At 56.6% G+C, this 27,258-nt stretch overlaps 2 protein-coding genes and 1 long non-coding RNA gene across 11 annotated transcripts in view; 2 read left to right on the top strand and 1 right to left on the bottom strand.

Annotated features, from left to right (window-relative positions):
- The window catches only part of TPCN1 (two pore segment channel 1), a 58,761-nt gene extending 49,356 nt beyond the window's left edge, over positions 1–9,405 (top strand). For all 6 annotated transcript variants that reach the window (XM_045776280.2, XM_045776272.2, XM_045776276.2 and 3 more), the window contains 9 exons: positions 110–181; positions 715–804; positions 2,053–2,168; positions 2,886–2,932; positions 3,507–3,575; positions 3,747–3,831; positions 4,678–4,817; positions 4,964–5,044; positions 6,767–9,405. In XM_045776280.2, the coding sequence (XP_045632236.1) occupies positions 110–181; positions 715–804; positions 2,053–2,168; positions 2,886–2,932; positions 3,507–3,575; positions 3,747–3,831; positions 4,678–4,817; positions 4,964–5,044; positions 6,767–6,889 (823 nt within the window). In that variant the 3' untranslated portion in view covers positions 6,890–9,405. The remainder of the gene's footprint in view (positions 1–109; positions 182–714; positions 805–2,052; positions 2,169–2,885; positions 2,933–3,506; positions 3,576–3,746; positions 3,832–4,677; positions 4,818–4,963; positions 5,045–6,766) is intronic.
- Positions 1–27,258, bottom strand: part of SLC8B1 (solute carrier family 8 member B1) — a 33,350-nt gene that overhangs the window by 846 nt on the left and 5,246 nt on the right. For 3 of the 4 annotated variants that reach the window (XM_087857324.1, XM_087857326.1, XM_087857327.1), the window contains 13 exons: positions 25,043–25,195; positions 24,872–24,924; positions 24,682–24,739; positions 24,430–24,535; positions 24,169–24,336; positions 23,169–23,276; positions 22,005–22,058; positions 21,649–21,779; positions 19,162–19,303; positions 16,176–16,297; positions 14,480–14,633; positions 13,656–13,736; positions 12,432–12,499 (listed from right to left, as the gene is read on the bottom strand). In XM_087857324.1, coding sequence (XP_087713450.1) covers positions 12,432–12,499; positions 13,656–13,736; positions 14,480–14,633; positions 16,176–16,297; positions 19,162–19,303; positions 21,649–21,779; positions 22,005–22,058; positions 23,169–23,276; positions 24,169–24,336; positions 24,430–24,535; positions 24,682–24,739; positions 24,872–24,924; positions 25,043–25,195 — 1,398 coding nt within the window. Of the gene's footprint in view, positions 1–9,984; positions 10,729–12,431; positions 12,500–13,655; positions 13,737–14,479; positions 14,634–16,175; positions 16,298–19,161; positions 19,304–21,648; positions 21,780–22,004; positions 22,059–23,168; positions 23,277–24,168; positions 24,337–24,429; positions 24,536–24,681; positions 24,740–24,871; positions 24,925–25,042; positions 25,196–27,258 lie in introns of those variants that run through there. The other variant, XM_087857325.1, reaches the window with a different exon arrangement.
- On the top strand, positions 12,699–14,633 carry LOC148107441 (uncharacterized). Its single transcript, XR_015722327.1, has 3 exons — positions 12,699–13,146; positions 13,518–13,767; positions 14,500–14,633. It is a non-coding gene; the product is annotated as an uncharacterized LOC148107441 (long non-coding RNA).

Raw genomic sequence — 27,258 nt, 5'->3', positions numbered from 1 at the left:
GCAGCTGGGCTCCGGTGGGCGAGAGGCCTGGCCGTCCCCTCCGGCCCATGTTCGGGAGCGGGGCTGCGGCCACGCCGGCGTCTGAGCGCCGCCTGGTCTCTTCCCTCAGGTTGTTTAAGTTGAAAAAGCGCTACCGCAACGTGCTGGACACCATGTTTGAGCTGCTGCCCCGCATGGCCAGGTACTGTCCCGCCTCTGGGCCCCCAGGGCCAGGCGCCGCGAGGCTTGTGCCCCCGGGGGGCAGCTGGGTGGTAGTCGGGGGAGAGGAGGCGGCCCGGAAAGGACTGACATCGAGGGTCTGACGGGTCTCCAAGGAGACTGAGATGTTGACCACCACAGGTCTCCCTGGTACCACTTTTCTCCACTGACCTGTCTGAAATATTTAGTAGGGAGGGCAGGGAGCTGTCAACTCACTTACCACCTGTGTCTACATTCACAGGTAAGGGGTCACCTGTGAGTCTACCTTCACAGGTAAGGGGTGAATCTCTGGTAAAGGGGCATCTGTTACTAGAGTCCTGACTCGGGCCGTTTTTGACCCCAGACCTGAATCACGAGGCCCCTTCCCTGCAGGCACTTTCCAGTTGGTAAACCTGGCTAGGGGCATGCCTGTCCGTCAGTCAGCGCAGTGGGTCTGAGGATGCTGGGGCTGCCGGAGGCGCCGGGCTCTCCTGCCTGGCCCCCAGTCACCCTGTCCCTTCTGACCCTCCTCCCCAGCCTGGGCCTCACCTTGCTCATCTTTTACTACTCCTTCGCCATCGTGGGCATGGAATTCTTCTGTGGAATCCTCTACCCCAACTGCTGCAAGTGAGTACGCAGCGGGCCCGGCCCTGCCCGCCCCCAAGCAGCCCGTGTTTCCGGAGGACCCGGGCCAGGACTGGCGCGCTGCCCCCCGCCCCGCCGCGGGGTCCCCCGCAGCCTCGGGGGGCCGCAGGGACACAGCTCTCCGAGCCCCAGCACCCTTAGAAGCCCCGGGAATCACTTTGCTTTGCTTTTTGGGGGCTTGAGTACAATAGCTCAGTGAGGGACCTGGAATCAGAGGGCTGTCTCCAAAGCGAGGATATCCGAGCAGGTTTCCCTGTCCCCAAGCGGGCCTCTGTCCCCTCGCCCTTTGGGCTGAGGTCTGAAGGCCGCCCCTGAATCAGGAGCAGCCTGAGGCCTGAGTCCTCTGGCTTCCTCCCACTTCTCTGGGGTGGTGCGGACTGGGCAGGATTAGGCCAGTGGACAGCCACGGGAAGGCCTTTGGGGGCAGGGGTGGAGTGTGGGGAGAACCAGCTCCCATGACCTCTCCCTTCCTCCAAGCCGCCACAATGAAAGTAGTGTACTGTGACATTAATTCTCCAGTCACAGTGTTCCCTTCAAAACTGAGCCCGTAAGGCCTTAAGCACAAACTCCTTCCAAAGACACTGGCAGCCGTTTTGAGTGTCGGGCCGAGCTCAGAACCAGGCCGAGAGCAGCGGGCCACAAACACCGTGCGCCAGAGCCAGCAGGGCAGCAGCACGAGGCCCGGGACTCTGCCTTCTGAACACGTTCCCTGGGGCCCCGAGGACCAGACGGGTAGAAACATCGGCATGAATGTTAACAGAGCAGACAGAAAGGACTGGAAGGGAAACCGCAAATAAGCTCTCAGAACAGGGGCCGCCTTTTGGAGCTTCCTGCCTGGTGCTGGGGCGAGCCCAGCAAGGAGCTTCCCCCTCCATGGGGTCACTGCCCGGCGCCCAGGCTCCGGAGCAGATCCCAGATGGGAGAGTCAGGGGAGACGCTGCCTTTCTCTCCCTTGCCAGCGTCTCCCTCCGGTAGCTGGGAGGGAGACGGCTTCACTGGTAGCAAAGAAATGCCAGGTGGACACAGATAAGCAGGGGGCAAGCCTAGGAGTCCCCAGCAAAGCCCAGCCGGTGAGAGGAGCCGAGGGCTTCCCTTGAGCCGGGAATGTGGGCCAGAGAGCTGGGGGCTGGGCCAGGACGGCGGCTCCTTGGTTCGCTTAAGCCTTTTGTCCTCTGTCGAGGTGACCAATTGTCTTGTGACCTTCCCTTCCGCCCCTGTCTCCCTGGCCAGTACGAGCACCGTGGCTGACGCCTACCGCTGGCTCAATCACACCGTGGGCAATAAGACTGTTGTGGACGAAGGCTACTACTATCTCAATAACTTTGACAACATCCTGAACAGCTTCGGTGAGTGCAGAGGCCACAGGCGGGACAGTCCCCAGGCACACTGCCTTTGTCACCGCGGGCCCCAGACAGATGGGGCCTGGGCCTCCCCAGTCCGAGCTCTTTGTGACACTTTCCTGAGTCCTCTGGAGCCTCAGTGGGGCCTGCGGTTTGCCCCGCCGCGGGGTGCAGGCCAGGCCAGATCCCAGCACCCCCTTCCCACAAGGTTTCATTCCTGGGAGCAGAGGAGCGTCATGCTTTGCTGGGAGGGGGACAGCCTGAGGCTAGGGAACCCACCCCCAGTCACAACCCCATAGCTGCAGGGTAGGACAGCCACACCAGCCTGCCACAGTGCCCCGCGCTGACCCCAGCTCGGGCCCACACCGCGCTGCTCCTGGGTTCCACGGAGAGCCCGGGGCAGGGGCAGCCCCTCATGGCATTCCAGATACAGCCAGTCAGGTCCAGGTGCTCTTTCCCCACTGCCTGCCCCCAGCCCTGGCTCGTCCGTCGCAGGCTGCTGAGGCAGAGGGCACACCCTTTGGGGGACGGGCCAGGATGGCAGCACTCCCTGTGGGGTGCGCGCTCAGAGAGGGCCTTGGCACGCACAGCCCGAGCTGGCAGATGGGGATGCCATCATTTAGGTGCGTGGTACCTGGGATAGGTGGAGAGAGGACACTTGAAACAGACTTGGAAAAAGTGAGTCTGATTGAAACACTCCTCATTCTCCCTTCCCTTTGGCAGTGACCTTGTTCGAGCTCACAGTTGTCAACAACTGGTACATCATTATGGTAAGGACCTCGGTCAGCTCCTGGGGGCATCTTCCCACCATCCTCTGAGACCAGCTCTGGTCTTGCCTGGCCCTGGATGGGATGCATTGCTCTTCTGTTCCCTGTCGGGGTTCAGGCTCCTGGGTCACACAGGGTTGGGGTTCTGCGGAGAGCCCACAGTGTGGGCTGGGCCCCAGGAGCCATCCCTCTGCGTTTGCTAGACTTGGCTTTCATCCCTGCCCCCCGCATACCCCCTAGCGGCCCAGGGATGCCAGTTAGCCTGTGGGTCTCTGTCCTTCTCCCACTGCTGTCAAGAAACAGTGTGGCAAGAGTTGTGGGGTTCTGTTTTCCATTCCTTAAATTCTACCAAGTCGTCCACCCCTGCTTGAGACAAAGACCGCCTGTGTCAGCCCTGAGCCACCCGGGGAGCATCCGAGGCTCGTGCAGCACAGAAGAGTTTTTAGATCCCGGGAGCGAGGGCTCCCTCCTGTGATGGGGCAGGGTCTGTAACGAGCTGGGCGTGCGGGGGACCGTGGAGTGGCCCGAGTACACAGTGACCCGGGCTCGCTCACAGGCTGCCTCCCTGTGTCCCCAGGAAGGTGTCACCTCTCAGACCTCGCACTGGAGCCGCCTGTACTTCATGACCTTTTACATCGTGACCATGGTAAGTCCCCGGCCACGCTCTCCGCCCTTCAACACTCAGAGTACCCAGGTGCCCCTGCCTGGTGGGCGGCCGCCCCGGGAGGAGAGGCCGGGATGGGGGGTCAGCATCTGACCGGCTCTGCTGCCTGCGCAGCGGCTCACGCACCCGCCCTCCCGCTCTGCGCCCGGCCAGGTGGTGATGACCATCATTGTCGCCTTCATCCTCGAGGCCTTTGTCTTCCGCATGAACTACAGCCGCAAGAACCAGGACTCGGAAGGTCTGTGCAAGCAGCCGTGGCCGGAGCCGTCCCGCGGCTCGTCTGGCTGGCTGCCCAGCTGTCAGCTGTCTGGCTGTCCAGTCCCGCCGTCTGGTTGTCCAGGCTTCTGGCAGTTCAGCGTATCTGTCTGGTTTATCTGTTACATCTCTCGGTGCATTGATTTTCAAATACTTAGTGACGGAAGAATGCTCTCGATCTCATGTTCAAAATAAAAACAATCCATGTCCTAGATTAGAAGAACCGCAGAGCAGAGACAGGCCTATTGTGAACGCAGCAGCCCTCTGCCCCACCCTCCCACGCCTCCGGATGCTTGTCATCCATAGCTGGCTGGCCTTTTTGCTGTGACGTCTGCATCTCTAATTCACATGGTCACCGTGCAATTCTAGATTTAAAGGGTGCGAATGTCGTACCAGTGGTTCATCCTTCTGCTGCCGGATGAACGCAGCTCTGGTAACGGCCTCGCCTGTTCCGCGGTGCCGAGCTTTGTGTGTACTGGTCCTTCCAGATTCTCCATCACAGCCACCACACATCTGTTCATTGTTTCCAAATCTCTGTCTTGTCAGGCCATCTGACCATTTTGGCTCAGAGACTCCCTGCCGAAACCCTCTGTCCCCTATAAGCTGCTGGCCCAACCAGGGCCCCTGGCACCCGCAGCAAAGGGAGGGGAAGGGACGTGCGTGCCAGATGGCAGGAGGTGGGGGGCGTGTCATGCTGAGTGGGTTTGCTCGGAGAGGGAACCTTAGGATGCCTGCCAGGGCCGCAGGGATGAGGGCTGAACCAGACAAAGCCAGATCGGGGGGCTCTGAGCCCCAGCCTCCTTCCCAGCCCTGGCCTCCCCTCCCACAGTTGACGGTGGCATCACCCTCGAGAAGGAGATCTCCAAAGATGAGCTGGTCGCTGTCCTGGAGCTCTACCGGGAGGCGCGAGGAGCCACCTCGGACATCGCCTGGCTGCTTAAGGTCCTCTCCCAGATGGAGAAGCATGAGGTGAGGAGCCCCGGGGCCGCCTCCGATGGAGGGGGCAGGTTTTGGCCTATTGGAGGGCCTCCCCCGCGGTCATCCCCTCAAGCCAGCTGAGGCAGGGCACGAGGGCCCGCGCTCGGGCCGACCCTTCAGCCCCTGCTCTTTTTTAGCAAAACACCGTGGTATTTCTGGGACGGAGATCAAGGACCAAAAGTGACCTGAGCCTAAAGATGTACCAAGAGGAGATTCAGGTAGGCGCGCCCCTGCCCCCGCTTGCCCAGACCCTCCTGCCTGGGGGTGGGCCTCCCTGCTGCTGAGTGGAGGCTGCCCTCCTGTCCCTAGCCTGAGTGTGGAGTGGGGGAGGCTCAATGCGGGGATCGGGGCCATCCACTGGGATCGCTGCCAGGGGTGTCTGGGACGCAGTGCTGGGCGGGGCTCATGCTCGGCCGTGGACCCTTGGTCCTTCCCCAACACGAGCAGCTCTCCTATATGGCCCTGCCGCTTGAGCATTCTCCAGAACCTACCCCGATGTCTTACTCTGAGCCAGAGCCGCAGGTGCAGTGCGTACGGACGGCAGGGGACGTCACAGTCAGGAGGGAGTGCGGGGGCCCGAGAGCTGGCAAGGGCAGGGCTCGTCAGAGAGGTTGGCCTCTGGTCGCGGCCATTAGGTCATCAGATTCTCCTGGGCCTTGGGTCTCTTGGGTGTGTTGGCTATTTGAGGGTTTTTTGTTGTAGTTCTAATTTAAGAGAAGGGAAAAGTCAATTTTTTTTTTAGTAAAATCTCCCCATCTTTCCACATGGGCAGCTAAGTAAACGATCGAGCAACCCCATGTGGGCTGACACCCTGCATTCCAGACAGAACCCACAGAGCACAGGCCACCAGCCCACGAGCTCTGCTTTGGGTCTTCCATTCAGCCTCCGGGTCCCAGGGCTCAGGGGAGAGTCTCCCACACCACCCATCATGCTTCTGCTGTTTCTGGCACCCTAATGGCCAGAAACCCTCTGTTTTCCCTGGGACAGTGATGACCAGTGTCCATGCCTACAAGGCAGGGACAGTACCCCGAGCTGACTCTCACATTCTCTGTGAGAACACAAGGGGTACGGACACGTGGTGGTTCGTGAAACTGGGGCCGCAGACATGTGACATTCACATGAACCTGGGTTTGATGGCGGGCTCCGTGACCTTGGGCAAGTCCCTCAGTCCATTCACACCTGTGAAAGGGGGACAGGCTCTGGCTCAGAAAGCAGAGAAGATGACTGCATGTGGGCACGCACGCAATTGCTGTCCTTTGTCCTCTGCCCATCTGTCCACTCCCGGCCTCAGTGTCCCCCTCTGTACCTCTCCGTCTTGTTTAGGCTCTCAAGTTCTGTGGCTTAGATTCTTTAAACACGCAAGATAGCTTTTCTCATTCCTTCATCACCTGAACCCCGTCTCTGAAAATGTCAGATGACATGACAGTATGGGTCTTAGGTGGGTTACAGTTTTTTGGCAAATGCTCTCACGGCCTCATTGAAGGGCAGCAAAAGCAACGTGGGGGTTAGGAGAGGCTCTCAACTTCATCCAGCTTCACACAACTTCTGAGCCTCGGTTTTCTTGGGCGTATCATGAGGACACGGTTCCCACCAAGCTCAGAAGGGCTCACACCGGGGAATCCCTTTGTGAGGGACAAAAGATTATGTTCACAATCAAACGGAGGATGATATGACTACCCGGGCCTCGCTTAGAGATGATACGTGCCAAGGAGAATATTTATAAGGAGGCCTGCAAACCTCTAATTAATAAGGCAAAGATTTCACGGTAATTTTTCTGTTTGGGCCATATGCAGAACTCCCAGCAGGTCCTGGTGTCCTGAGGCTGGCTCCCGCTGCCTGCTGTGTGCCCCGGGCAGGGGGCGCTTTTCGGGCTGGGGCAGGCGCAGGGCTGGCTGGGAGGGGTGCAGCCCGCTCAGCACGCCGCCTGCGCTCTGCTCTAGGAGTGGTACGAGGAGCACGCCCGCGAGCAAGAGGAGCGGCAGAGGCAGCTCGGCGGCAGCGGCCAGGTCCCCGCCACCCAGCAGCTCCCAGGCAGCCGCCAGCGCGCCCAGACCATCACCTAACCCCAGCGCGCGACAGCCGTCTCTTCTATGCAATAACACAATAGTATTATTTCACTACGACGTATTGAAAAACAACGCGTGTGTGTGTGTACACACACGCACACGCATTCACATATATGCACATATTTATATATAGGAAGAGAAAAAGACAAGATGGGGTTTGGTGTGTAAGCACAGTGCCCTGTTTTTCTTAACCCCAGAGGTCATTTGGTTTGGGGGGTCAGGCCGCTGTGAGCTCTTCCTAACGTGGAAAGTTCCAGAAGGCCTCTCCAGAAGACCACTTGGGTAGATTCTGCCGATCTCTGCGGGGCTCGCCTTCAAAGTGGGCCAGCCCTCCCTAGGCCAGATCCAAACCGTCTTCCCGATGCTGCGCTCACACTCGCGTCCCGGCTGACAGCTTCCCCACTAACTTTCCCTGCGGCCCGCGTCACGGGGTGTCTGTGGCCTGCTTTAGGGACAAAACCACTTAGGATGTGAGTTAGTATTTCTCTATATATGATAATATAATAGAACATTCCTTTGGGGGACCAGTGCCTAGGACCTAAGGGATAGAGTAATCAAGGGGTGTGATCATAGCCATGTGGTCGGGTCTCAGCCAGGGCTGGGCAGCGCGAGATTGCGCAAGACTACGCGAATTTCACATCCTGGCTCTGTAAGCCTTCTCTCCCACACTTCCTTTGGTCTAACCCTCGTTGCTGCAGATCCTTCTAGAATGGCCTCCTTTAGCATCTCAGGGGGAGGAGAGCAAGCCAAAGGCCGGGCTGATGGCCACCGGACCCATTCCTGAGTTGGGCTTTCTCCACGAGCTCCCTTTTCCTTGTGATTCTCTCTGCCGGCAGAGAGACATCTTGGTTAACCCGGGATTCTGCTGAAGACGGGGGGCAGATCCTTCACATTGTGCGTCAGGTTCTGCTGCTGGGAAGGGGCGCACGGAGCAGATGCTCACCCGGGGAGGTCCAGGCAGGCCTGCGGCTGAGCCCCTGCCGGTGCACTGGGACAGCTACCCCCCAGCCCCGACCTTGATCAGTCCCCTCTGTGGACTCCACTGAGGCCAGATTGGGGACTCGGCTTGCCCCAGGTTCTTCACTGGGACAGCTGAGTTCAGGTGAGCCCTCAGTTGATCGAGTCCCCCCCCCGTATCTGTGGGGGTTCTCCTGAGGTCAGCATCGTTGGGGTAGGACCGGTGCTTGAATCCAGAGCCAGTGTTGGGGCTGGCAGCCTCCGTGAGCGCTGTTGGTGGCAGCAGAAGCAGGGTCAGAGCAGAGGGAGCTCTGGTTCAGCTCCCCTGGGCTGCAAACCGAGCATGGTGCAGGAGGCAGAGGCAGTGGGATGAATGGGGTCGGGAGGGGGCAGGGGAAGCAGCCCCCACTGGGCATCCTTGTCTAACCCCAGCTTTCCAGATGCCGCCGCTGCCTGCCAGGACTTAGGAGGAAGGTGGGTGGGCAGAAGTTTCCCCCTGCCATGCCCTCTTCCCAGCAGGGTATGGCCTGATCCCAGGGGTGCCATGCTGGCTCCCCCACTGCCTCTCCCCGGCTGTCTCGAAGGCCAAGCCTTCTCGAGGGCAGCCCTGGAAGGGCTGATTCCCAGAGCCAGCACTGCACAGCTGTGCCCCTCATCGGGGGAGGAGTGGTAGACGTTTGTTTCTGTTTTTAAAGCACAGCCCTTCGGGGAAACAGTGAACCAGGGAGATCCCCACGGGGCATCAGGAGACGGGCATTGTCCTCTTGGTCTCTGGAGGGCCACCAGCCAACACACACAGCTCTGCACCGAGCCTCAGGCCAGAACCCCTTGCCCTCTCCAGAGAAGGAACTTTATTTATTTGCACAATTGGGTGCCTTTTAGCATTTGTGTGTTGAAATGGGTATTTTGGAATCAGGAGTCAAAGGACAGCTTTCAAAGGAGGATAGGTCCTCTGCCCTGAGTGTTCAAGCCTCATTCTATCTAGTCCCTTCCCCTGGTGAACCAGGGAGGGGCGCCAGGGTAGTTGAGGCCCCTGGTGTGGGGGGTGGTACCAGGACTGGTGGGATCTAGTCCTCCCTCCAGCCCTGTCCTCTGGGAAAGGCCCTGGTTTCAGCTGGATGGGATGAATGCAGCGGCGACCATGCTGCGGGCCGGACTCTGGCCAGTAGTGGGCGCCTTTGTCATCGAGGCTAAGGACAGCTGGCCCCTCGGGGTCACCCAGGCCTGTGCGAGCTGAGGGACCTAGGACATCATCCAGCTCAGATGCCCTCTCACCACCCACGTCCTAGCCGAATGAAACCAAGGTCAACCTGGCCAACCTGCCCTTGGCCGTGATGGCATTGTGCCCCCGTCCCGCTTTGGGGGGACGCCACCCGGTCCCTCCTCCTCGCTTCCCTCCCCCAACCCAGCCTTACTCCACACCACGTGACAATCATTTTGTATGGATAGCGGGAGCAACGCTGTAAGGTTTTGTACATCGGTGATTTGTTACCTAGAAAAACCCACTGTGTCTCCAGATTTCTGGCATATTAATAAAGAAGCCTCTGCTTTGTAAACGTGGTTGCCGCCTCGTGACTTCGACCAAGTGACGTTCTGTGGCTGCCAGTACCATGGGGGGAAGGGGAGGGGTCCCATCCACAGTTGTTCCTGACCCCACCTTGGGCCCAAGCCTTTGGCCTTGGACCCAACCACTCCTCACCTGGCCCAGGTAAGGAAGAACCGGTAAAAGATGGGTGTGCTGCTTTCTGTACGCTTGAAATATTTAATAACTTTTTTCACTGGAAAAAAGACCGTTGAATCGCTTTGCTGCTGCTGGCAGAAGGCAGTCGGGCAAACTGAAGAGCTGCTTCTTGAAAAGGCAGGGCCACAGCTGACCGCGGGAAGGCACTGGGGAGCACTCAGTCCCGTGTTGGAACCCCGGCCCAGGGCTCCCCCTGAGGTAGGACAGGGCACAGTCCAACTGATGCCCGTTTCACAGCTGGGGAAACCCAAGATTCAGGGCACAGAGGAGTTTGCCAACAGCCAGCAGACAACTCTGGAGGTAGAGGCTAGAGCTGTGCCGTCCAACATGGCGGCCACAATGGGGCCAGTGTCATATGCTGATGTCTGGGAGCCATTAATACATATACTGTAGGACCTGTTTCTTTTGGCTTTTATTACGTCTCGACCAGAACTTTCAAAATTTGGTATGTGTTTCCCGTTCTATTGCTGTCGGACGGTGCAGCTCTAGAACTCAGCCCGGGCTGGCCTGAGGCCCACCGCGTTCTGCCCACCATCTGCGTGGCCCTGACACCCCGAGCCCAGGTGTGGCCGCGGTTTGAGTGAGCCCTGAGGAAAAGATGCAGGAAGGCAGCAGGCAGGACTACAGGCGCTGGAACACTCCGCTCAGCTGGTCCTCCGACCCCGGCCCGGAAGGCACGCAGCCCCCCAGAGGCTCCACAGATAATCCAAGGAAGGCTCCCTTCTGTCTGCAGCTCTGTGCACAGCGCAGCCCGGTCTCCGATGTCCCAGACACAAGGCTTAGCTGTCCTCTCTGCACAGGGCAGCAGCCAGGAACCACCAGCAGAGGCAGCGGGGTCCCCCGAGCCACCCCATTCGCAGCCACCCAGGCCAGACGTCCATGAGGCCGCCTGCAGTGACACCTCCCGGCCACCAGGCGGCCCCAACACGTGGCGTCACTCAAACGCAGTTTTCAAGTGAATCACCCCAAATTCGGTCAGCAGGGCCACCACGAGGAAGTTCGCGTAGAAGAGGAGCAGGCAGAAGCCGTAGACTCTGCTCGGCTGGAAGCACTGCAGTGGGACCGAGACCAGGGAGCAGACGAGGCTGAGGCCCAGGGCGCCCGCCAACACCCACACCAACAGTCCATCTGGCTCCAGCTGTGGGGGCAACGGGGGAGAGGCCGGGTCATCGCAGCCACCCGTCGCCCGCCCCTCGCTAGGGGCCAGGGAAGGACTTCTGGCCCCTCTGGCCACGTCCCACCTTGAACTTTGCTGCTTTGAGCGCCCTAACTTGGGGTCCTGTGTCACGGCGACCCTAGGAGACTAATACAGGCGGTGACATGCATGTGTTACACGCCTTTCTCAAGCCTTACACAAGAGTACGAAGTGAAATTGTCCTCTTCCCGCTTCCCTGCCTTCAGACTTCACGTCCGTCTCACCCCACACTGGGTACTGGGCTGGGTGTGTTACCCGCGCCATCTAGCCTCCCATCTCCCCACCGCCTGGGAGGGGAGCGCCGTTACCCCCAGCCACGGACGAGCAAACTAATGAGGGACAGAGCCCAAATCGCCCTCCAAGCTCTGAACGACACCCTATCCTGCCTCACCGCTCACTGTGACGTATCTGCACACACGGTGTGGGCGCGCACGCGTACACACACACACACACACACACACACACACGCCAGTCCTGCACAGCAGTTCTGAAACCAGAAACGGAATCGCACACCAGGTAGTGCTTAAGAGCAACCTGTGTTTTCCACCCAACACGACCCACGGCCAGCCTTCCCGATGACCTTCCCCGATACCTTGCGTCGTACATAATAGCGGGAGCATTTTGGAAACTTGGTACAAAGGCAGTGGAATGCGTACCCGCGTGCACACATGCGCCACAAAGAGCAAGAGAAAGGAAGAAATAGAGCCAACCCAGAAGCCTCAGTCTGCAACTGCCTGGGAATTGATAATAAAGGGAACCTAGTAAACCCATGAAGAGTATAAACAAAATTTGCAGATGGTGTTCACCTTTCAGAAAAGCAAACTTTCCTGGGCGCCTGGGTGGCTCAGTCGGTGAAGCGCCCGACTCTTGACTCCGGATTTCAGCTCAGGTCAAGATCTCAGGGTTGTGAGATCGAGCCTCTGCTTAAGATTCTCCCTCTCCCTCTCCCTTTGCCCCGGCAAGTGCTGGCGTTTTCAGCCTTTGTTAGAACAGGCTTTCTCAAGTGACCTAGCTTCATCAGTCCCCAGGGAGCCTATTTTAAAATGCAGGTTTCCAGGCCCCACCCTGTGGAATGCCTCGGACTGGAGGTCTCATGCACCCCCAGGAAATTCTTGGGCATCCTGGAAACATGAGAACCTACTCCATTCGATGTGTTTCAGAACCTTCTCCAAACCTGCCAGGCTCCCGCCTGCAGGGGCTGCCTTAGTCCCCCATCCTGTTTGTCCTCTGGGCAATGCTGGGATAAGGGGTTCGGCTTGGCCCTTACCTTGTGCATGCTACCCAGGAGGCCTGCAGGGGTGGTGGGGGACCATCAACCCCACTTCACAGACAAGGAGACTGAGGCCCAGAGATGTCCTAATTCACCCACAATCACACAGCAAGAGACTTCAGTGATGGGACCATTACCTAAATCCAGGGCCTTCTTGCCCCTTCCCGAAGCTACTTCCTAGTTACTCCATGAACTTGTAAGGAACACATCTTTTCAACCCTCTATTCAAGATATTTTTAAAACACTCTACGAATCAGGCTTGTCACAAATTCAGACAACACCTCTCCCCAGCAAGCATACGCCGCTGAGATGGGAATGGTCTCCCCCGGGGGGAGCGCACGAGAAGGGGCCCCTTGCAGGAGTGTCCGGCACTCACCTTCACCTCCGCCGCGTGGCTCCTGGAGATCTGGAGCAGACAGCCCAGCCCCACTCCCACCAGGAGATCTGTGGCCCAGCTCAGGAAGTTTGCCGGAACAACGCCCCACCGCCCCAACCGCATGTCCGTCGGGTTTCCTTATGGCCTCTGCACCCCCACCCCCAAAACGCCCTCTCTGAGGAGAGCCTGCCCAGTGTTAGCCCTTTTAGGAAGGTGAGGGTCTAGCGTGCATTTTGCACTCGATCATATCCGTAAGGAGGGAATGAGCTGACAGAAGGAAGTGCTTGGTGCACAGAGCAAGACGTGCACAGAGCTCCGAGCTCACAAGCTAGCACGTGGGGGCACCAGCACGGGCACCCAAGACCATCTACTTTCAAAGACCTTTCTTCCCCCAGCCCCAGGCTGCTTGCTTATCCTTGTCTTGTCTAGATAGACCAGGGGGTGGCAAGATACAGCCTGCAGCCCCATCTGGCCCACTGTCCGCTTTTATAAATAAAGTTTTATTGGAACACAGCCATGTCCATTCATTTCTGTATTGCCTACGGCTGTTCTCACACGACAACAGCAGAGTCAAGTAGCTGCCAAAGAGGTTGGTATGGCCCACAAAGTCTGAAATATTTACTTTCTGGCCCTTTCAGAAAAAGCTTGCCAACATCTAACATCATCAACCATGGCATCTAGAAGCAAGAGGAAGAGGGTCTTCCACAGGGCACATGTACGCTCAGCATGGGGGTATCTATAAAAAATACCACGGCCCTGGGGCGCCTGGGTGGCACAGCGGTTAAGCGTCTGCCTTAGGCTCAGGGCGTGATCCCGGCATTCTGGGATGGAGCCCCACATCAGGCTCCTCCGCTATGAGCCTGCTTCTTCCTCTCCTACTCCCCCTGCTTGTGTTCCCTCTCTCGCTGGCTGCCTCTATCTCTGTCAAATAAATAAATAAAATCTTTAAAAAAAAAATACCACGGCCCTAACTATAATACCTGCCAACCACCAAGTGCTTGCCACGTGCCACGCATTTCTGTCACCTCATTCAGTCCTTACAACAATCCGCCTGAGGTCGGTCCTCTCAACATCCCCATTTTACAGATGAGGAAGCTGAGGCCCCAGCAGCTGTGTCTCCTGCCCCCGGTGTTACAGGAAGGGCCAATCCCAGGAGTGGGGCACGGAGCACACCCATGGCCCTCGGAGCCCGTGCCACGGGGAGGGCAGCCCCACAAAGGATACTCAAGATGATGCCACCGAAACAGGCTGAGAACGCCATCCGCGGGTAGCCCTGGCGGGCTAGCGTGAAATCTGAGAAAGCATCTGCATGGAAACAGAGAGACGCCTTTGAATGGTGAGTGGCTCTCCTGGCCCTCTTTGGTCATTCACTCCTTGTTGTTACCCAGTCATTCAGTCAACAAACACTGATGAATGCCCATCTGGGCCTTGCACCAGCTAGCTGGGTGCTGCGGCCACAGCATCCCATGACACAATTTTCTCCTTGATTCTTTCTACCCCATTCTTTCCCACCAGGGGCAACTCTGGGGATATGACATACCATTACTGCTAGCATGCACAGCACTTTTACACAAATTCAGAAAAGGTGCCCAAAAACGTGAATGGAAGGAGAACTAGATTTCAGCCCCCCGACTCCTTGTCTGGATGCTCTTGTGCAGTGCACAACTTAGCCAACCCTACCTGGCAGCTATAGTTAGAGAAGGGTATATGTATGCATGTGTGAATGCCTGCGTATGTCACACATCCATGTACACATTCAGGATGGTTGACTGCCATGGGCTCCATGTCCTGCCTGAACTCTGGGGAGCCACATGTCCACACATTAGGGAGTGGGGAAGAAGCTGGGGCATCTATAGTCTCTTGGCCCAGGTACGATTCAGGCCATCTCACCCCAAGGCCCAGTGACGGTCACTCCAAAACAAGAGTGGACCCAAGCACATGCTGAGGGCAGGTGTCCTAGATGCCCCGCTCACGTGTGCTCTGGCAAGGGGGCAAAGAGCAGTGACGTGGCTGCACTCATCCCGGAACCCCAGCCGTCCCCGAGTCACCTCCAATGCTGTTCCCCCAGGCCAGCAGCGTGAGCCCCAGGACAGTATTGCTCAGCCGGAAGACCACTCCCAGGGACCGCAAGATGTTCACCACCTCGGTGGCGGCCGCGTTGATCCACAGGGCGCTGGTCAGGAAGCCCAGGAAGGCAAAGAGCTGCGGAGGGAATGGGCGCTGATGGGACCAAGGCCCGTCCCCAACAGGGATCCGGTCCCCAACAGGGATCCGGCCTCAGTTCCTCATCGGTAAAATGGGGCGACCCCAGTACCCACCGGCTGAGATTGTCATGAGCATACACGAGTTAATAGATTGAGAGCAGCTGGTGCTCGGCCCACAGTAAGTGTTCCGTAAAAGGTTAGCTCAGTAGTACTGTTTTGCCAGGAAAGAGTTCGGCAAGCTTTCTCTGGCTTCTAGTCTAGGGACCAAATGCTGTCCCATGACCACAAAAAGAAACTCCATGCCCATTAGCAGTGATTCCCCATCCCACCCAGCCGTCCTCCAGCCCCGGCCTCCACTGCTCTGCTTCCTGTCCGCGGGGATTTGCCTGCTCGAGACACATCATTACACGGCCTCCCTCACTCAGCGCTGCGTCTTTGAGGGACATCCATGCTGAAGTGTGTGCGGTACTTCAAAACCCAGGAAAAACACTGGCTGGACACGATTTCTCTAAACAATTGGTTGAAAACTCGACCTGCCTTGGGTGGACACATTCAAGAGTTTCCCAAAATAAAAGTTATAATTTTTTAAATCAATAAATAGTAAAAAAAAAAAATTTAAACTTTAAGCGAACTTTGAAGAGTACATCCTGAAAAACTGCCTAAAAATTCCTCAGCGGGCTGCAGGGTGGAGAGGATGGAAAAACCAAAACCCCACAAACACTGGACAATTCCATCCCTGGAACGTGGCTGTGGGACACGCACGCGCGTCCCCGAGAGCGTGGCAGGAGAGAGTCTGGTAATTATTCAAAAAGTGAAACGTAACGTCTGCCCCCGCAGCTTCACCCAGGAATGCACCCAAGAGAAACAAAAGCCTATTTGCAGACACTCGTGTTTACACAAACGTCACAGCAGCACTTCTTGTTAACATCCCCAAAGTACAAACAACCCATGTCCACTGATGGTGAACACAAAACAAAACGTGCTGTACCCGCAACACCGACGGTGCTCAGCCGTGAAAAGGAGTGACTCCCTAATCCCCGACTAACGCACCGAATGACCTTGACAACCTGATGCAAACTCACAAAAGACCACGTATCGTATGATCCCATTTCCATGAGAAGTCCAAACAGGCAACTCTACGGACACAGGACACAGACTGGTGGGGGAAGGGGACAGGGAGGGGGACGGGGGTGGGGGTGCGGGCAGAAGGGAAGGAAGTGACTGCTAATGGGTGTGGGTCTTGAAATGCTCTGAGACTGATAGTGGTAATAGGGGCACAAGTCTGTGAATATAATAAAAAACCACGGAAACCCACACTTTAAATAGGGGAATTCTATGGTATGTGAATTATATCTCAGTAAGATAAATTTATTACCAAAGGAAAAAAAAAAAAGACCTCAAAAAGGAACAAAACTCTCCAAAGTGGCTTTAAATTACAGAAAGGGATTCCTGGCCTATCTGCCCCGGGGGCACGAACAGCACGCCCTCCTGGGAGATTCCACTGTCCCCTCGCCCCACCTTGGAGTGATGGGATTCTTACCCAGTGAAACCTGGGGGGCTCGCTGTTGGATGTGGCAAAAAAGGTCACTGCAGCCACGGCTGTGCCGACGATCACCACGACAGCCCAGACAGGAACGAGGCCACCTATGTCATAGACGCCATCTGTGGAGGGCAAGAAAGGGAGCTGGTACTCCACCGCTTCAGCTTGGCCCCTGCTCCTGGAAGGCACACCCCTTCCCCAGAATGAGTGGGAGGGACTGGGGGAGAGATCCAGGGATAAAATTCACTTACACTTGATTGTTTGAACATACAATGTCCCCAGAGCCATCCCAGGCGTTCGCTTCCGGTGGGGGGGGGGGGAGGAATTAAAGACAGAGCCCTTGCCCTCAAGCTAGCCACATTGAAAAGTAGGCAGACAATATGAAAGACAGACTCTCCCCAGGCTTCTGCTGGGAGACCAGGATGGGAATGGCTAAGCCCACTCACCACTACTGTCCTCTCCCATGCCTGTGGCAGACATCACTAATCAACCGTCATGAGCTCCAAGGCAGCACCCTCCAGCCAGGCATTGCCAGTGGATGGACATCAGTCCAGTGATGAGCTGTACAGTCGAACCCAACCCTTACCCACCGGTCCTGGAGCCCAGCACCTGCTCTCTTGCTAAGTCCATTCCACAAACCAACCCATTCAAAGTTATAGAAGTTCCGGGGGCACCTGGGTGGCTCAGTCGGTTAAGCATCTGATTCTTGATTTCAGCTCAGGTCATGATCTCAGGGTCACGGGATCGAGTCCTACATCAGGCTCCATGCTCGGTGAGGAGTCTGCTTGAGATTCTCTGGCTCCCTCTCCCTCTGCCCTTAGCACCCCCCCCCCGCCACTCTCTCTCTCTAAAATAATAAATAAATCAATCTTTTTTTAAAAAGTTATGAAAGTTCCAGGGACTTCACAACAAAACATGAAAAGAGGAAAACCATACAGGCAGACGGGACTCTCTAGAATTCTCCACACACGACCCCTTCCATCACCAGGGAGTCAGTACGGGTCTCAAAGGCAGTGGATGGTCTGGCTGCCCAGACACTGGCATCAAGACTTTCCTGTCGTTCTTCTTCAGTCTAGCTCATTGGTTCTCCGACATCAGCTGGCATAAGACTTACACAAAGGAGCTGACACACAAAATCGTGTCCACCATACCCCGTGCGGGAATGTCAGGAGGTAATTTGACTGAACGCGGTTCTGGCCGGTAGTGCAGCTTTCGAACCCGACTCCTGCGCGAGGCGCCCTTTCTCTGTGTTTGCCAGGTCTGTTCTGGGTGAATTTTAGGAAGTGGCTGGGGTGTGGGGTGGTCGGGAAGGGCTTCTTTGAGTGCTGAGGGTGTACGTACGATGAGGCATAAGCAGACAGAGGGTACAAGGGCCGCAGGGGGAGGAGGGGAGAGCTGGGTGGGAAGGAACGAAGCAGGTGGACGCCAGCAAGAACAGAAGAGACCAGGGAGCGTGGCTGCCTTACAGATGGTCAGGGCGGGGTGGACTTGGACCAAGAGGCACTGGGGAGCCATGGATGTCTTTGAGTGGAGGAGTGACCACAACATAGGAAAAGCAGCGCTTTAGAAAGATGGTTCTGGGGTTGCCTAGAGAGGGAGGAGGCCGGGAGGCTCTGCTGGCCGACACGACACCCCCTCCAGCAGGGAGCTGAGTCCAGGGCTCAGCCCAGAAGGGGGTCATAAATGCTTTCGCCTGAACCGGTATCTCCGCAGCGCGGACCTGCTATCACCAGATGGTGCTGATATGTGGACACAACCCTACCAGGCCAGAATCACATCTCAAGCGAGCGACTTCCACCTCAGAGAAAGTCTCCAATGGCGCGAACAGGTCTGTTAACGTCTCTAACACCTGCTACAGGGCCTGTGGAACAAAGGCTCCAGGCTCAGATGCTTTACTTTTATTGTGTTTATCTTCGCAGCTACCTTGAATTTACTGGCAATGAAGCCAGTTTCCTATTGGTGCGGGTGACATAGCTTCCTTTTCAATAACTTTAAGTTTAAAAACAGCTGATTCCAGAAAAATCAAATCGAATAGTAGACGATGGGAGAAAAATCAAAGAGATGGCTTGTGAGTGACTAATGCTTGGGGTCTACTCTTTTAAGAAGCCCCAAAGATGAAAACGAGTCCCTGGCAGTGCCCTGGCCCGGGAGGCTAGGTTTATCTGCTCAACAGGGAACGAAAGACTAACGAGCCAGACAGCTGGCACCCCGAAGGGGCGCCCTTCTCAGCCCTGGGGTCACACGGAGCCCTGGAGGTCTCTCTCACAGTGTCCCCTCCCCCCATTAATCTGGGAGGCGCCCCACAGGGAATTTGCTGACCCTGTTACAGCAAAAATGCCATGCCCAGCCATGCATTTGTCCCCAGCGCCCTACCTCCTCCACCTCCAGGGGACGCCCAGGGGACAGAGAGGAGCGGGCAGCATGAGATACTAAAGGCAGACGACAGCAAGAAGCCCGAGCGGCGGGAGTCGGAAGGCGCCTGATAACACTGGGCATTTCTTGAGCCAGATCAGGTCGGAAAGGGCAAGGACAGCCTGGAGCAGACAGAGAAAACTCCAATTCCCCAGCCAGGTCCCCCAAGAAGCAAGGGAGGGGACTGCCTGGCTGCAGACCACGGACAACCCCCCACCGGGGGCGCCCTTCTCAGCGCCAGTCAGTTCTCCCTTCGGGAATGGGGCCCAGGTCTTCTGGAGAAGGCCGGACCTGGATTCTGATGCGAAATCTCCAAGTATTTTAATGCAGGCAAGCGAGCAGAGGGCTGGACCTAGCCTGAGGGTCACCAGTTTGCAGCCTCCATCTGTGGCCGGCAGTACTGGACCAGCTGAGCGTGGGACGCTGGTGTCCCTTACGGTACAAGCATATATTAAGTGCCTGCTATATGCCCAGGATTCCGCCGCGGGCTCAGGGCCCCAGCGGTGCGGTTGCAAAGAAAACTCTGGAATGTGGGGGGAGGAAGGTGGGCTGGCCTGGGGGAGGGGATACTCACAGGCCCCCGACTGCAGGGTCAGGACCAAGACCAGCGGGCTGATGGCCAGGTGCAGGCAGTTGAGGGGCCGCTTCCAGTTCCCGTCCTCCTTGTCGGGGTCCACGACAGGGACGGTGAGCAGCAGCAGGAACTCCACGGGCAGCTGGCAAGGGTGCCAACGCAGGAGGGTGTCACCAGGGAGGCCCGCGTCTGGGCTGGCCGAACCCGGGGCAAGGGTACGCCAGAACGCGGCCGCCATGGCTGAGGGCCCGACCTCGGGCAGGCCCGGGCCCCGCGCCGGCAGTCGTCTCCTGCTGCTGCTGGAGCAGCGGCCCAAGCCGAGGGCCTTCCAGCAACACAAATCCATCCCCGTACAGCTCTGGGGCACGGGGTCCTAAAATCGAGGTGTCGGCGGGGCCACGGGCATCCCCTGGCTTGTGGCTCCCGGTCACTCCCAGCTGTGCTTCTGTGATCCCATGTCCTCCGACTCTGGCCCCCCCCCAGCCCCCCTCTTTCCCTATAAGGACCCTTGTGATGACATCAGGCCCACCTGCCTAATTCAGGAGACTCTCTGTCTCTCCAGACCCTTCATCACACCTGCAAATCCCTTTTGTCAGGAAGGTAACACAGTCACGTTTCTGGGGATCGGAACCTGGCCATCTTTGGGGGGCCGTTGACTCAGCGGACGGTGGCACCTCACCACTAATCCTGACCACGGCCCCGTGCGTAGGAACTGTTCTTTCCCTCACCTTCCGGAAAAAGAGACTAAGGTTCAGAGGGGTTAAGGAACGTCTCCAAAGACACACAGAAGGGTATGTGAAGCTGGGATCCGGGGCCAGCTCCGACGGACTGCACACCTTGTGCTTTCAGCCAATGACTAAATAATCACACGTATGGAGCGCTCACTACACGCAAACCGCAGACATCACGGGTTCGGTTCCAAACCACCTCAGTTAAGCGCATGTCACAGTAAAGCGAGTCAAACGAATTTTTTTGGTTTCCCAGTGCATATAAAGGTTATGTTTACACTACGCCGTCTGTTAAGAGTGCCGTAGCACGGTGCCTCGAAAAATGTACGTTTCCTCAATTAAAAAATACGTTATTGCTAAAAGATGCTGACTAGCACCTGAGCTCCCAGCGAGCTGTAATCACCGCTCCCAGATCACCACGACCCTCGGAGTAGTGGTGAAAAGTCTGAAATATTGCAAGAAATCCCAGCATGTGACACAGGGACACGGAATCAGCAAATGCTTTTGGAAAAGTGGTGCCAACAGACCTGCCAAGTGTGGGGTCGCCGCAGACCCGCAATCTGTAAGAGACACAGTGTCTGTGAAGCTTGGGAAAGCCAAGTGCAATGAAACGAGGCAAATGCCTGTCTGGCACCATACTCAGCCCTTCACGTAGTCGTTTTTATGAAATTGTCACAATTTAACAAAACTGTGATAAGTCTGATACCGTTTGCAATTCTTCAATCCCTTCCTGGAACAGAATTAAATGCCCACGTCCTTTGTCAAGTGATTAAAGGCTGCAGAATATGATTTCCTGCCCCACTGACGTGGAACATGGCCACGGGACGAGCTTCGGCCGATGGGTGGTTGGGGAATGTGATGGGAGGAGAGCCTTAAAATGTGCGTGCAAATTTGTCTTGGCCTCTTGTGCCAAGACAAGAGCATACCCACAAAGTACACGGTGGCCCCAGGATGAGATGCTGGGCAGACCAGAAGCTCCGCATGCAGCCTGAATGAAGTATGGTCCCCCAAGACAGACGAGAAACAATACCGTCATTGTAAGTCAGTGCGATTTGGGGGGCTTGTTTGTTATGCGGCATTGTTACAGCAATAACTTACAAATACAACCGCTCCAGAAGAAACACTATCATTCGCCCCATTTTCTAGTGGAGGAGACTGAGGCTCAGAGAGGCCCAAGGTCGTGATGCCACCAGAGCCACCGTGGAGTGTAAATATAGTTCATTATTTGCCCCCTGGGACCAAGAAGCTCAGCATTTATGTGCATTGGTGGCTTCTGGGTTATCTCCAGGAGGAGACAAGGGCTGGGAGGTGAGACCCCTGCCTCTTTTGTCCTGGGTGGCGGAAGGCAGCTGCAGGTGTGCCTTGTGTCAAGCAGCTGGGCACCCCGCTCAGATCTAATCCTCAGGAGACTTTAGCCCAGGGAAGCAGCAAATGGTCAGCATAACCCAATCTCGTCCTCATTTGAGCTCCCCTTGACCCACTCCCTCATCCGAGCCCCACAGCCCTCCTCACCAACGCAGGAGGGGTTCCCTCCCCTCTCCTTCTGTCCCAGATGCAGTCCTTCCTCCATGGGGGGCAAACTCAGGCCATCAACCAGACTCTATGACTCAGTTTCCCCATCAAGTCCCATGTAATCTATTCTGAGAGGGTCTCAGCACATCCCAACCCCTCCCCTCTCATTGAGCTGGAGAAGGTTGAGTGGCCATTGTCCTGTGTTGTCACAGAGTCGTGAGCCTGGCTCCAGGGTCCCCCCTCCTACCTTGAACACCTTGAGGGCCCTCCAGTACGCTGACTTGATCCTCCACTTCCTATAATCCAGGGGGTTGAGGGCCTGGGCCAGGATCTGAGCCGTGGTCTCCTGGTAGAAGAGCAGCGGCCGGTACTCTTCACCTGGGTGTACAAGGGGGAGAGGGGCAGGTGTCTGGGGCTGGCTCAGCCTCCAGAAGACCCTCTCCCGGCCCCCTGGTCCTCCCAACCCTCAGGAAGAAGGAAAAGCCCAGGGTCTGGCTCAGCTGTTGTGCAGTGAGAGGGCATCGATGGCCCCATCTCCCCACCTCTTTACCCCCAGCCCTGCCCTGGGACCCCACCCCCGCCGGGCACAGAGTCCGCACTCACTGTAGTCATAGCTGTTGGAAGACACGGGCTCCTCTTCAGAATCCGAGAGAATTTCTGTAGGAGAGAGGGGTGTTTCACACGAGCCAGCTAGGAAGCCCAGACACCCCCCGCCCAGCACCGTCACACGGTTCCCCGGTAGGACACCTGCGGGACAGGGCTGTTTTCAGGGTACACGTGTCTAGGCCCTCTGGACCTTGGATTTCCCAGCAATCCCTATGCACACTCAGGATTCTTACCAAGTAAGAAAGTCTAACTCAAAACACATCCTCAGATGTAATGATGTAGGTATAAAGCCAAATTTAATAAAGGCATTTGAAGACGTTAACTCGAACATTTGCTGACTTCGATTTTGTACTTTTCAGAATTTGGAACCCACCATATTTTTCTTTTCCAGTCTGAAACTTTTTTTGGAAGTCCTCAGGAATGCTACAGCCTCAGCCCAGCAAAGAGGGGCCTAAAAGGAAAATGGTCTTCCTCGTTGCTAGCTCTAGTCCTGCCTCTGTGTGACCTTGGGCCCCTCTCCAGGCCTCATGCCCCCTTTTCCTCTAGCCTGATGGGCTATGATGGGTCTAGAAGACAGCACAGGGGTGATGGCTCAGTTGACAGGGGGAGGAGAGGAAAAATCATGGCAGACTTCCTGTAGGGGGAGTCACCAGCACCTGGGTGTTCACGGGTATGTGTATATGTACGTATGCGTGTTGCGTACCTGTGCTCTATGTATGTGTATGTATTTGTGTATGTGTATATTTGTACGACCGTGTGTTGTGCAGGTATGTGCGTGCATGTATTTGTGTACGTGTGGATTTGTACATGTGTGTGCTACGTGTGTTTGTGTGCGCACATATCGGTGTATGCGGAAGCATTTGGGTTCGAAGCCGAGGGCAGTGGGGAGCGTTACTGGATATAAGCAGTGACAGCTGTGAGACAGATGTTGCCCTGGAGACAGCATGGAGGAGGAAGAGCTAGTGAAACCAGACAAGCAGACGATAAGTCCTCACCAGCACAGCCAAAGCATGCAGGTGGGATCCTGGCAGGACAAGTAGGAAAAGTACCAAGAGGAGACGGACAATGATGGTGGCCTCCGGAGCCGTAAGGTAGTCACAAAGGGCGCAGAGGGTGCCGGCCCCCACTGGCCTTTCTTGGGAACTCAGTTCAGACGCTTACCTGGAGTACCCGGCATGGAGTAGACCAGGGATCTCCTGCGCTGCCATCGGTAGATCCAGGTGCCGAGAACCACAGTGACCACATAGAACACGTACAAGCCCAGGTAACCTGCAGACAAGGGTGCAGGCCGTCACCAAGTGGCATCCTGGCCACAGCCCCAGAGAGCAAGTACTGCCCGTTCTGCTGCTGGTGCCTGCCGGTGGCGGTCTGTGTTAGCCTAGCCCAGGACCAGGAGGGAAATGGCCATTTCCTACAGCCCCACCCCACCACCCTGCTTTTCCTTCCTGCCCTCCATAACTGGGCAATCAAAGAGGTAACGCCTGGCACAGACAGTGGCCTCCAGGACCTGATCCAAGTGCTAAGGGTTGGTGTCCTGCTCTGTGCCCTGGGAAGCCGAGCCCCGCAGACCGCAGCCCCTGAGCTCTGGCGGCACTGGGTGTGGCGAAAAGGGGCCTGATGACAAATCAGAAGGCAGCAAGAGAGAGTCTGTGGTGCCTTTCCAGGCCGCCTCGCTGCTGTGGTGTCCTGTCTCTGGCAGGACCTGTGACCCTCTGTGACTGTCGCCTGTGCTGGATGGCACCAGGTCTAGGCCTTCAGTCCTCGCTGGCGTCCAGCCCCATCCCCTTGCCTCTCAGGGGCTCCTACGGCTGCTGATCCCTAGATGTCTCTGCATCTCAGCATCCCTTGTGGGTTTCCAGAACCCTCTGTGAACTGTGCCTCTGTCCATGTCACTTGGACCACTCGAGGAGTGTGTATGCTGCAGGGACGCTGACGGCCCCAGTCAGCAGCCTGGCTACAGTGCTTGTTAAAACGGGACCCCGCGAAAATCCAGAACGTCACCCCAGGCTCCCCGCCGCCCTCCGTGGTTATTGGAACCACAGATTCCCTTTTCTGGCTCAAGCCAGCTTGAGTAGGGTTTCCCTCACTCGGAACTGTGTCCTGCTGGTACCCGCTCGTGTGCCCCAGCGTCTCCCACCCGCCCAGCCCTGCAGCGGCTCACCCAGAGCCCATGCCAGCGTGACCCTGCCGAGGTAGAGTGCGGTGAAGGTCAGGAACACGGCCACCATGTAGAAAACAATGTCTCTGAGAAACGGCCTGGAGGCGGCTGTGAAGGGGCGCAGGATGGCGATGCCACCGGCCACCACAGTGGTGACCAGCACGCCCGCACCTGGAGGAGAAAACGTGAGCTCAGCCCGCCCTGCACCCCCCCTGCTCCCCCCGCCCCCCCCGCCCACCCCTGCTGCCCCGGGGCCGCTCTTACCAAACAGCGCTCCAAAGGCCAGGCCAGCTGTGCGCGGATCCGAGAAAGCCACCAGGGCGCTGAAGATATCGGGTGCGCCATTCCCAAACGCCAGGAAGGTGACGCCATGGGGGGAGCACGTCAAGGGGACACAGAGCAGGGGCCCCGGCCTGGCCAGACCTGTCCTGGGCCGCGAGCCACCCCCCAGTCTCCCAGCCTCCCCCCTCACTGCCCTCCCACCCTCCAGGGTGCAGGCCCGGGACGAAAGGATACTGCCACGTTGTGGGAGAGCTTGAACATGGTGGAAATGGCTGACAAGTTCGGGCAGAAACTACGGAGAAACAGCAAACAGGGTGTGCCTTCACGGCCATCCTCCCCCTAAACACGGGGTCACCCCAATGTCAACCTCCCGGGGACTCCCTCCCCATCTATAAGCTGGATGGGAGCCCAAAGCCACACTCACAACTTTGCCGCGGTGACTCCCAGAATCAGAAACAGGTAAAGCAGCCAGAAAGCCTGGGAGAGAGGTACGGGGGTGGGGGGGAGCGTCAAGTCCAGCCTGGGCCACCAGCCCCGCTCACTCTGCCCCCCGGCCCCCCCAATCCCCACACCCCAGCCTGGGGCAGGGCCTCACGTAGAGGGTGATGGCCAGAGGGAGGAGGTTAGGGGGGAAGTGGCAGAAGATGCCTTCGAGGTAGTTCAGATAACCCCCTTTGCTGCGGCAGTCGGGGGTCGTCCGGATGAAGTCGCAACGGGCAGAGACGTTCAGGCCACACACGTCACGACACTGCAGGGAGGGAGGGAGGAGGACATCAGGGGTCGACACCCCGAGGGCCGCTGGACCAGGACCATCTAAGTAGCTGAAGACCCCTCCTTCAGCCCGACCCCTAAGCCCCCCACACCCTCCAAGTGCCCACTGCACACTTTAACTTTTTTAAATAGATATGTTTACACAAGTCATGAATTTGTTTCTCTGCCCTGCCCTCCATAAACCCACCTCTCCCCGAAGTTCCCACCACGATCAGTTTCCGGAGTCCCCAGCATGACCTTGTACACACATCCTATCATACGGCTGGTTGTGTTTTACGGAAATGGATCCACCCTAAATCTCCTGTCCCCACAATTTGCTCTTACCACTTCCCATGTATGCCACGTACTAACATACTGGGACACGTAATGATGAAGGTGACGAAGCGAAAGTACGCTGACTGATTTCCATGCGCCAGGCACAGGGCTGGGAGCTTAAAATGTATCTCAGGTCATCTGTCCCACAGTCTTGCAAGGAAGTCACTATTGTTATGCCCCATATACAGATAAGGAGACTAAAGCCGTGTCCTGGGGTCCACTCAGGGGTAGACAGGGCTGGAATTGAGCTTCTAGGGTTGGTTTGACGGTCTAGAACCCTGCCCATCACACTCCTCGTGGGCTCCCTGTCGAGTCTTTCTAACATGAGTGGAGTATTTCATGCCCTGAATGATACGGGGCGGGGGCAGGGGGTTATATTTCCCCACTGGCGGGCATATGGGTATATCTGATTTTTCAGTATAACCAGCAATGAACATCCTTGCACGTGACTCTCTGAGTACATATGAGAATATTTGGAGAGAGAGAATTCTAGAAGTGAAAGTGCTGAGTCAGAGTGCATCGCAGTCTGGGTTCCTCCAGAAGCAACCCGGAGGCAAGGATTTATGAGTGAGTAAGTACGGGAAGTGTATGGAATATAATCACCACAGTGGGGCAGTGGGAGAAGGAAGGGAAAGAAACCAGCAAGGCCGGGTTGGAACTGTCCACATTGGGCTAGTAATTCCAGGGGCAAGAGAGCTGCGGTATTTATACACCAACTCTCATCAGTCATCGGGCGAGGACGCTGGGCGTGGTGGGTAGGTGGTAGTTCCCTAGCACTTCCTGCCCACCATGTTTATAGAAGGTTCTGGAAAAAGATGCTGGCAACTAGAAGTCAACAGAAGCCCACCAAAACGTAGTGTCCGAAGGACATGGGCAGGGCCCCGACAGCACCTCTTGCAGAGGGACAAATATCTTCAACATCTGATGGGTTTTGCCAAAATACACTCCCCCAAGGCTTGCTGAGACACGCTGGCACCAGCCAACGGCAAATGGGATCCCACACCTGGACCTGCCACCAAGTCTTGTCCAGGCTGATGTGGTAGGAGTCTTCTTGCTGTTTAACGACAAGTCCCTACAAGTCCCTGAGTACTTCTCAGTGCCCTTCTCATGGTCATTTGCATTCCTTCTTTGAGCTGCCAGTTTTTTCAGCTGGAATGTTTGCTTCTTCTCATTGACCTGTAGGAGCTCTCTATATAATGGGCATTGGTCCTTTGTCCTCTCACACATTTGCTCAGGCATTGTCCCCCACCTGAAAGGTCCCTCCCCTTCTCAAACTTTCTGTGAAAAGCTCTGTAAATACCACCTCACACCCATTAGGATAGTTACTATACAAAGCAAACAAAGCCAGAAGCTAGCAAGTATCGGGCTGGGCTGGGGAGGAAACGGAGCCCTCGTGCACCGTTGGTGGCCATGTGCAAGAGCCACGGAGCACAGCAAGGCAGTTCCCCGAAAATTCAAAAAGAGAGTTAGTCACCAGCGATGGAACACACCGCACGGTGACCAGTGAGTGCTGCTGTCTGGTGAGTAGGAAAGCCGTCAGAACAATAAATCAGAAGAGTTCTCATCATGAGGAAAAAAAACCATTTTTCCTTTCTTGTTTAAATCTGAGAAGAGAGCTGTGACCTAGGCTTATTGTCATCATTTCATAATAGATGTAGGTTAAGTTGTTATGCTGGCTGTACACCTTACACTTAGCGCAGTGCTAGATGTCAATTCTATCTCAGT

Source organism: Ursus americanus, chromosome 30 (assembly GCF_024610735.1).
Source record: "Ursus americanus isolate L20-20 chromosome 30, mUrsAme1.1.p, whole genome shotgun sequence".
NCBI lineage: Eukaryota > Metazoa > Chordata > Mammalia > Carnivora > Ursidae > Ursus > Ursus americanus.
Note: the sequence above shows the minus strand (reverse complement) of the source record. Positions and strands in the feature narration are given on the sequence as shown.